The sequence below is a fragment of the Lissotriton vulgaris genome, chromosome 2_1 (genome assembly GCF_964263255.1).
Source record: "Lissotriton vulgaris chromosome 2_1, aLisVul1.2, whole genome shotgun sequence".
Lineage (NCBI taxonomy): Eukaryota > Metazoa > Chordata > Amphibia > Caudata > Salamandridae > Lissotriton > Lissotriton vulgaris.
In genome coordinates this window covers 1,083,395,276-1,083,406,005 of record NC_141687.1, presented here as the reverse complement: position 1 = coordinate 1,083,406,005, position 10,730 = coordinate 1,083,395,276, and the positions used below count along the sequence as shown (strand labels likewise).

Here is a 10,730-nt window from a genome sequence, read left to right as displayed (position 1 = left end):
GCCCTCGCCAACCCCCTGTCACTCACAAACCAGACATGGAATACACAAACCCCTTAGAGACATACTGGATGGTTAGGCAAGAAAATACCTACTTTCTAAAAGTGGTATATTCAAACACAGAATGCAAAAATCACCTTCCCTAGAAGATGTATTTTAACATTCTGAGTTCAGGCATACTAAACTCGAATTTCTACCTTATTCCCTGGGTCAGTTAGGATTGTAGGATGTTATAATCAAACTGCCCATTCTGGCCTATAGGAACAGGTAACTTTGCAATAGTGAGACACAAAATTGACTGTAATTCCTTATCAGGACATACCACACACATCAGGACATGTCCTACCTTTTACATACAATGCACCCTGCCCCTGGACCTACCTTAGGGGTGACTAACATGTAGAAAAGGGAAGGTTTAGGGACTGGCAAATGGGTACACTTGCCAAGTCAACATGGCAGTCCCAGACTACAAACTGGCTCTGCAAGAGCAGACCTGAGCCATATTTTACAAGCTGCTTCTGTGGGTGGCACAACCAGTGCTGCAAGCCCACCAGCAGCATATGATTTACAGTCCCCGGTCACACGTGGTGCACTGTACTAGGGTCTGACAAGTAAGACAAATAGCCAATCATGGAGTCACTAATCCATTACAACAATTTACAATAGGGAGCACTTGCACGTTGGCACTGAATAGCAGTGGCAAAGTGCCCAAAGATTATAGACCAGCAAAAACATAGCAAAAATACAGGAGGCAACAGCAAAAAATAGACGGGAGACCCATGCCAATGGTGCCAGGTCTAACACATGCGCTCCCCCAGACCACTTCGTTACCGCCTTTGACCCTCCAGCTTTCCCTCAAGACCACACCTCTCTGCCGGAGCTATCCCCACAAACCTTATACTATATCCAGCACTCACAACTGGCTGTGCATCTTGATGAGATCTCTCTCCACCTGCGCCTTCTCATGGATACATTTCATGAATTGAAAGCCTTCTCTATTGAACATGTCCCCCTGCTCAGAATGTTATGCTCCCTAGGCAACCTGCCCTTGATCCTCACGGGCGCAGTCCCTGTCCATAAAATGGGTTCCTCTCACCCTACCACAAAAACTTTACCCCTCCCTAAAACCCCCTCCCACCCCAGAAGAATGACGACTGACCTATCGACCAGTGATATTGATGATCTACTCCTCTCTTATGCCTACCCATTAAACACAGATAAGACATGTCTGGGCCTTAGCAAGACCCCTTTGGGCTTAATCAAAGCCATTCATACCAGCCCGAACAGGGAACCCTCCCACAACCTCAGAGATATAAATAATGACAACCTCAAGCGAGTGGACATCCTTCAGAATCCAACCTCCCACACGCCTCTCCAATTGAAATGCATACTACTCAACTGCATGAGTAAGCATGCATCCTATATCTTCGACCTCATCCTAAATAATGAGCTTGATATCATCATCCTCATAGAAATCTAGCTAAAATGTCATCCACCTCCATCCTTGACCTCCTAGTCCTGACTAGCCATGACATAATTTGACTGGACAGATCTGTAAAACAGGGTGGGGAAATAGCTTGCATACACCGAAGCATACTCTCGGTTTCACAATCAGTTACCTCTGCTCTGACCTCCAGTGAATACCTATGCATCAAAATCTCAAGCAATCACCTCCCTGTATGCAATCTACACACATTCTATCACCCCCTGGAGACATTCTTTCCTTCATTGAACAATGAATGGAAAACATCTCTTCCAATGACGACATTGTAGTGTCCCAAATCTTCCTGGGAGATTTCAGCCTCCACTGGTCTAACCCAAATGATCAAGCAGTAAACTCTCTAAAATCCTTCTTACTGGGGCATGAGCTAATACAATAATGTGATAGTCAAACCCATAACAAGGGTGAAAATCTGGACCTCATCATATCCAAAGGAAACACCATCTCAATGGATTCCATTATCCATTACAATCGGTCTGACCATTACAGCATGTTCGTCTTTATTAACAAGGAGGTGTCCCCGAAGAGGGTCCAAACCAAGAAAATGAAGCAATGGAAAAGGAGCCTTAGGATTATTAACTCTGAAGAACTAGCAACCCATTGTAGAAAGGCCTTGACTCACCAATCGGACATGCTAGATGTTCATGTCCTCACTGATTTTTACAATTCCACCATCTCGGGTATCCTGGACGATATAGCCCCTCTACAACAAAAAAAAGTCTCCTCCAAAATCTCCAAGCCTTGGTTCAACGACAACCTAAACTCGGAATGCCGAAACCTAAGGGTAGCTGAAAGATCATGGAGATCCTTACCCTCCACTGAACATCTAATTCATCTTAGATCCTTTAGGAACTCTTACAACAAAAAAGTCAAGATTACAAAGGCTGACTTATTCAGAACCCAACTTAACCAAGTCAAAAACCGCCCCAAGAATCTGTTTGAAATTGTTAAACAACAATCGGTCAAGAACCTAACCCCTTTGACCGTGGTGAGAGCCTTCCATCGTGCAACTAATTGGCATCCTTCTTCACTGAGAAAACAAAAAGCATCAGTATTGACCTGGAATCAAAGAGGGCTCTTCTCCCAACATCCGGGAGGGCTGTTCCTCCAGCTCACCATCAGCGGCTCATTCCCACCAGAGTTAGCACCAACAACACGCATCTTGGAACTCCTTTACTCCCCTCAGCAAAAGAGATATCTAAAACACTCTGCTTGTGATCAACCCATCTAATCACTTCAGGGACCTGCAACAACTACCCATCTTCAACGATATCAAGGATACCATAATTCCCCTATGGACAATATTTGTCCATTGCAAGGCACGATCCCCGTCTGCCTAAAAGCAGCCCAGGTATACCCCATTCTAAAAAAACCTAATGCAGACCGTTCTGATCTTAATAACTTCAGTCCTGTCTCCAACATTCCCATGCTGGCGAAACTGCTTGGGAAATATGTGCAGACGCACCTTTGTGCCCACGTGTAGTATTTCTAACTGCTGGATGAGCATCAATCTGGTTTTCGGAGAGGTCACAGCATAGAATGTGCTCTCACTCACATTAGGGATGACATTTTAAAAATGCAAGACCAAAACAAATAATGCCTCCTGATTCTCCTGGACCTTTCTTCGGCTTTTGACACTGTTAACCATGACAACCTCTTATCTATTCTAGGACACAGAAGGGGTTTCTTAGGTTCTGTATTGCAATGGTTTCCTTCCTTCCTCAACAACAGATCACAAAGAGTCAAGGTGAATCAATCCCTATTCCAGCCATCTTCTTCAGTATCTATGGGTGTTCCACAGGGGTCAGCCCTATCACTGATACTCTTAAATTTATTCCTGGAACTGTTGGAGAATGCACTGAACTCAGCGAACATTCTCTTCAATATGTATGCAGATGACACTCAATTTTATTTGAAAATCACCTCCCCGGTAGACTTTATTTCACTCAACTCTACCTTTACGCATACTCAAAACTGGGTAACTGATAACCACCTTATACTCAACACCTCCAAAACATTATTCCTACTCATTGCTCTGCCTAATCAAACCCTCAATATCGACCACTGGCTGAAATACCTTCCGGCCTTCAACTGCATTCCCACATTATAGGTTCTGCGAAATCCCTCGGAATCACACTAGATAAGCACTTGAACATGCAGAACCATTTAAGCAATGTAAGCAAGGGTGCTAAACACCAGTTGAGCATACTAAGGAATCTCAAACTATTCCTTCCATAGGAGGACTTCAAGGTGACGGACAAGCTTTTGTACGGCCTCGGCTAGACTATGGTAGCTACACGCTTTGTGGACTTCCCAAATATAACTTGGTCCCACTAAGAGCCTCCATTAATGCTGTAGCCAGACTGATTCTGGGTACAAAAAGAAGCAATCACATCTCCCTAACCCTCAAATCCCTAAACTGGCTGCCAAATGAAGATGCAAAAATGCAGTTAAAGATAGCCTGCATGACCCACAAAGCCCTCCATCTCAAGACTCCTATTTATCTGGCTCAAAATTAGAACTATCTGGAGGTCGCAGACAGTCAAAAAGTTCACTGTTAATTGCTCCTGTAACCACAGTTCTTTTACAAAATGAGGACGAGTCACATAGCCTTCTCAGGCGCTGCCCCGAAGATTTGGAACTCACTTCCACCGGAAGTTCGACAAAATTATTTCACTACTTTCTTCAAAAAGGAAGTAATAAAAAAAATACTAATGACTGTATTTTGCCTTAAATGGCCCTGGCCTCACTGCTTATTTACAGACCCCAGATTTTCTACTAGATTGGTGTGCACATGTGAATCCCAGCCTTCATCTGCCATGCTCATATACCTACTGAATGTTCTTCTCCCTGTACTGTATCCTTCCTCCCCTAAGTGTGATACACTCTGATCTTGTTTGTGTTAGGCATATTCAAGTAATACTTGTCCTTTCCCACTTCTATACCCCACCTATCCTAATTGATACCCGCCAGGGTCATGTTCGTGCTATATAAACCTTTATTTAAAAAAATAAAGATGCCATTAAATCTTGTTTTTATCAGACACATTTGCTGTCTGTTCAAGGAAAGAGTTTAAATGTCAGTTTGTCTTTTTACTGATTGCTACTTAGAAAATGAAGTTTATTTTTCTCTTACTACAGTTAGATGTTTTTTCAAATGAGCTGTCTGAAGATGTCAGTTGTTTTTCTAACACATAACATTTAAATAGCCTGTAAGTGAATAGTACAAATATTTTAAAATGTGGCATGCATTACAAAATCACTTTTTTTTGTAATTAAGAAGTGTGATGCAAACAAAGATTTACATTGAACAAAACAATTCAGAACACTTTACTTAGTGATGTGCAAATGATACATGCTTGCAGGAACTTGATTTCTAAACATTACTGTTCGTACACAATATCATTTGAGCAGTAAAACCACGTTAGTGGAACATTTTGTGGTCATTTCAATGTAAAATCTGCTGATTGAAAATGGCAGTGTGCTATTGCTTCATACTTAAGTTAAGTATTTATTAAGGGCCGTGTGTATCCTATATGTGGCTAGATTTGTATTATATATGAAGCAAAAGTTTAGTCTATTAAATCGAACAAAAGAGTTTTTTGTACAGTAGACATGCTGATCTCGCATATTTGCAGGTGCTCTCATATGTGATAATGAAGAAAATGGCAGCTCAGTGAATTCAAATATTTGCCCACAAATACATCATTTGAAACTAGTTTATGGGTCAAGAGTATTACAATTAGGGCGAGTAGATTATTTAATTCACTAGACCCGCAGGCCTATTCACATTTTTATGATTTTTGAGGCCTGCCATGTGCTAATGGACTAATGCTAATCCCCTGGATAAGGAAATGGTTGGATTACCGACTTTCTCTTTTTCCTCAAGATATAAGTTGTGATCTGCTTGTAATTAGTCAGTCTCACTATTGTCGAGGTTTCGTTTTTTAACATGTACTAGCATTCATGCTCCCTATTACATAATACGTTGTACACTACTCACAGATTATTGGATTTGTTCCACTGTAGATTTGATGTGCTTTTTTCCTTGATACAAGCGCTCTCACCACATTTTGTTCCCTTCTACTGATCCATCTGCATATATCGATATGTCACTGTGTTATGTAAAGTGTTCTGATGCGCTACTGCCGAGTGTCTGCTATATAAAAACATTAATTAAATAAATAAACCATAAAGTGTGTTGCCCCCCACTGTTAACTTCTGAAATATCCTGCGCATAAAAAGCCTGCTAATAATCAACCATTGTTTTTAAGCAAGATTTTTAAGCGATTAATGCTGTTGTGTTGCTCAGGTTTCATAGAGTCCCAAATAATCCTTCTATGTTTATTTCACCCACAGCCACTTACTTTACTCTAGTTGATTTTTGTGCTGCTCTATTCACTGATCCTACACACCCAGAAAGACGCTGAATTTTCACATTCCATTTCGACTTCTGTCAAATGACTTGATCTGTTTTGACAAGGGTACAGCGAGGCACCTTCTACATTGTTGCGAGCACATAGGAAAGACTTAGACAATATGGTTCTTCTAGATGCCTCTACCCTGATTTAGTATGTTGACCTCCTGTTGGTGGGTCTTATTCTGTGGTCCATTGCAAACATGCCTCCCTCTATTTGCTCACTGAACTAGTAAAGCAAAGGCATGCGTTTTCCATAGAATTATTACAGTTCTGTTTGTTCAGATTCAATACCTATGTCACAATATCTCTCTAGGAGAGAGACACCTGTCTGATTATTGCATCTAGACTATCCATAGGTTCCCCTTTGCATTCACACATACACGCATGGCCACAACGTTTTTTGTAACTAAAGTCTCAAAGTGATAACAAAATAAAAACACTTCTTGGTTATGTTTGATGGTACATTACTTTGGAAACTCACAACTCGTGCATGATTTAATTGTGTATTTTCTTGTGAATGTCTATCAGCAAAAATGATAGCTTCAACCCAGACGGCTAGGTCAGTATCAAGATCTCCTCATCACCAACACTGCTTTCAAGTGACGAGATGATAGATACAGCAGTTTCTGTGCATGCGCGCCACATAGGTCCAGCAATCACAGCTATTGCCTGCAACCCCAGTAGTGGTAAGCCTCCCAGCTGCTTGATTAAATAATTGGCATGACTGGCCCTATTCACAGCAGGCCTGTTTAGTTGTTTCATTGTGTAAATTGTCAGGAGGGAGCGGGTGGTCAGTGGCGTAACGAAACTTGAGGGGGCCCCCCTGCAGGGTACATGGAGGGGCCCCCTCCGTACTTAATCTGTGTCTCCCCAGCCAAAGTGTGGTGCCGAGGGGGGCTATGGAGGTGTCGATGGTCTCTGGCGGAGAACGGCCTCAACATAAACCTGTTGGGAGCTGTGGACTGTCCACCTAGCTTTAAAAGCCTTCCTACCATCCATCATTCGGATGCTGGTTCAGGTGTTCACGAAAAACACCACCAGCATGAGAGTTTAGAAGTATAATGCTTATCTCCACTACTAAAAAGTACTTGAAAATATGGAAAAATACAAAGATGTCAAAAAATGTTAAAAAACGAGATTAAGGGGCAGATGCATCAAGTGTTTTGCATGTCGCAAACGCTGCGAATCGCAATTTCGCAGCGTTTGCGACATGCAAAAGTGCAATAGGGATGTATCAAAAAAATCGCATCGCATAATAAAAATTCGCATTTTTGCGAATTCTTAATGTGCGAGATGTGAATATTCGCAGAATTTTTTGCGATTCCTAATTTTGCATCTTCGCACTTTAGCGAGAATCGCAAATTAGAAATCGCAAGGCAAGAAATCGCATCGATATGTAAGAAAAATTCGCAAATAGCGATTTTACTAAAATCGCACTTTAACAAATCGCAAATAACGCCAAGTAGAATCAGGTGGTAAAAAAAATAAATATAAAAAAGCTCCCAGAATGCATTTTCGTTCTCTACAAAATGGCGGGACTGTACCTGATGGCCAGTAGGCTGCGCATCCAAGCTCTTGCCCAGAGAAGACAAAGGCAGGATAGAATTTTCAGATTACGCATTACGCTGTTTCAGCAGACTCTGGAGGAGATCTATGAAAAATATAGGCTACATCCTCACACCATTCTTGACCTCATTACTGAATTGGAACCTTTTTTGACACACCCAACAGCCAGAATACAATCAATACCAACGCATGTGCAGGTATTGTGCTCAATGCACCTTTTGGCATCTGGCTCCTTTCAAACTGTAATTGCAGAGGTTGGTGAGTGTCACAGAGTGCCCTATCACGTTTTTTCCATCGCTTCTTGGACGCAATGATAAATAGACTCCAACATCATATATATTTTTCAAATACACAGCAAGCCATTCAGGAAACAAAGTTGGATTTCTACCAAATTGCAAGATTTCCTCATGTCATTGGATGCATAGACGGAACACATATTGCCATCACTCCACCAGCAGCCATAGAATATGTATTCCGGAATAGAAAAAGCTACCACTCGCTGAACATCCAGATCTTATGCAAAGCCAAACACATTATCAATGACATTGTTGCAAAGTTTCCAGGGAGTACACATGACTCTTACATCTTTAGACATAGCGCAATTCATAGACGTCTCAGTGCTGGTCAGTTTGGAGATGGATACCTGCTAGGTAAGTAATACACATGCAAACATCCATCCATCCGTCCATCCATCAATATGGACTGGAACATACAATTAATAATTCCTCTATTACTTGCAGGTGATAGTGCCTACGCAGTGCGTGATTTCAAACTCACCCCATACTTGAATCCTGCAAATGCAAGTGAAAGGCGGTACAACAGGGCACACCGGTCTACACGTGGCGTGATTGAACGTACATTTGGAGTCCTGAAAAGCGTTTCAGATGCATACACAAAAGTGGAGGTGCATTGCAATACAATCCAGAGACATGTTGCAAAATTGTGACAGCATGTGCAATGCTGCATAATATGGCTATTAGCAAAAGCACAGAAATAGAAGTGAGTGACTCAGACACATCTGATGATGATGACAACCCTCCACTAAGAATGGCAGTGGCAGGAGTAGGAGCAAAGAAGGGCAGAGATTACACATAACTATTTCTAGGTAACAAAAAATACTACACACCAATATCACTTTGCTATTGTATTTTAATTCTGAACATGCAACATGTATATATGTTTGACTCATTACTTCTGAGTTTTGTGAACTTAAAAGAGACATAAGTGTTAAAGGAAAGAAGTAATTGTCTCTATGCATTACTGCTGCATAGTAAATTTTACACTTTAAAGTCATTTTTTACGCTGGCGGGTGGAAGCATGTTGCTCCTGTGGAGGAATGGCCTCTTGCTCAGCACTGGTAGTGGAACGCCTTCCACTCCTGCATTGCACCATGATGTTAGTTGGGGTGGGGTTGTTACTACTCCTACTGGAGTTGTCCTCGCTTTCGCCAGAGCAGAGGAGAGCGCTAGCACCTGATTGTGTGGTTTGCATGGTTTCCAGGACCAATGTCATTTTGTCCACACTTTTTACAACTGCACGTGTGCAGTCACTCAATTCACGCTGCATGTTGATGCTGCGACGTGTGAAATTGCTGGTGACTGCACATAGCCTGTTGATGGCCTTGGTGTATGTGTGCATCCTATCCTGCGCAGCCTGTGCAGCCCTGTTTCGTGCCTTTTCTGTTTTTAAGAGTGTCACGCAGAGTTTGGCAGTGGAAGCAGCCATGCATTACTGGTTTTTGTTTGACTTCAGTAGCTGCCTAATAATGGATCTCAGTGCCTTATGTTGTAGGCGTTGCACCTGAAGCATGTTCTGCTCAAGCCCTGCAAACACTGTGACTCCTTCACTTTGTCCTGTGTTATTTCCATATGCATCCAGACGGAATGTGCGTGCCCTCCTTGGTGTTTGGGATTCCGGTTATGCGGCTTGGGAGGACACTGTGACTGTCTCATTGGGGACTGATTCAACATCTGTATTTTCATCCTGTACCATTGGTACTAAAGGTGGTACACGTCGGCGCTTCCTTTGAATGGTGACATGTTGCACAGGAGCATTAGTGACTTCATCCTCATTTTCTGACATCACATGGGGAGGTGAAAATTCTAAATCATTATCAGTCCTGGCCTCACTTGTATGTCCTGTGGATGTAGAGTGCAAAATATGAGTTTGTGTTCATGACAAAATAAACTAATTCATGGCAGACTACTACTTGTACTGCATTGCTGCAGCATACCGAAGTACTACTCATGAAAATAAAATGAGTGACTATCATTGAGAGTGTTACTATGTCAAAAGGACAACCACTCCCATAATGCATTACTCAGTTCTTGTTTCAAGGTGTGACTGGACTATTCTTCCTCTGACATGCAGAGAACACACACACATTCTTTGTACACACACATGCATGCAATTTGCAGTCCTCTTACCTTGTGGACTTGCTGCGGGTTCAGAGCTGTCAATGGTAGCCACTCCACTCACACTTTCAGGTAACAGTATGGATTCAATCAGTTCCTCATGGGGTGTGGGTTTGTCCACAACGGAAGTTCCACCACCTGTTAGGTTTGCCTCTTTGATCCTCTCAGCAAGTCTTTCTTTAGATCTGAGTCTCATGTCATACCACCTTTTTTTGATTTCATCAATGGAGCGTGTGGTGACTCCTACAGAGTTAACTTTCTCCTGGATCTCCAGCCAGATTTTTCTTTTCCTGGAGTCAGGTACTTTCAATGCTTTTTTCCCAAACAGGTCCTCATGGTTACACACCATTTCTTCTATAAGCACTTCTTGCTCCTTTTCAGAAAACTTCTGCTTTCTTTTCCTCTTTTCCAAAGCCTGCTCCTCCTGTGCCTTCTGTGACTCCATTGCTCTCCAAGCAGGTCTGCTCTGCCTCAGCACACTCTTCCAACTGCCACTGGGTGTGGCTCTGCGTAGCAGGTGCAAGCAATCACTGGAACTTCCTGGTTGTGATGTCATCAGCCTGTTTCTGCATTGCATGGTTCCCGATTTTGCGATTTCTTAAATTGCGATTTTTGCTATTTTGGAATTCGCAAAAAAAAATCGCAATTTATTCTGCGATTTTTTGAGAATCGCTATTTTTTCGCAAATTTCTTCTTACATACCATTTTGCGATTCCGAAATCGCAATTTGGGACTCGCAAAATGGTTTTCTGATACATCTGCCCCTAAAACTTTAATGAAGACGAAGAAAAAAAGATATAAAGGTTTAGTTTTCAAGTATTGGGAATTGGTGA

The 10,730-nt window shown here is 42.1% G+C and overlaps 1 protein-coding gene across 1 annotated transcript; it reads right to left on the bottom strand.

Moving 5' to 3' along the window:
• Positions 1-9,400: 9,400 nt before the first annotated feature.
• LOC147731629 (myb-related transcription factor, partner of profilin-like) lies at positions 9,401-10,474 on the bottom strand. Its single transcript, XM_086954226.1, has 2 exons — positions 9,910-10,474; positions 9,401-9,621 (listed from the first exon to the last, which is right to left on the bottom strand). Exons 1-2 carry the CDS (start codon positions 10,472-10,474, stop codon positions 9,401-9,403), a joined length of 786 nt encoding a protein of 261 aa, XP_086810352.1.
• Positions 10,475-10,730: the final 256 nt, after the last annotated feature.

Coding starts and splice junctions, on each gene's coding strand:
- LOC147731629 (XM_086954226.1), bottom strand. CDS start 10,474: ATGCAATGCAGAAACAGGCTGATGACATCACAACCAGGAAGTTCCAGT. Junction 9,622..9,909: donor ACCCGCAGCAAGTCCACAAG/GTAAGAGGACTG, acceptor CTACATCCACAG/GACATACAAGTGAGGCCAGG.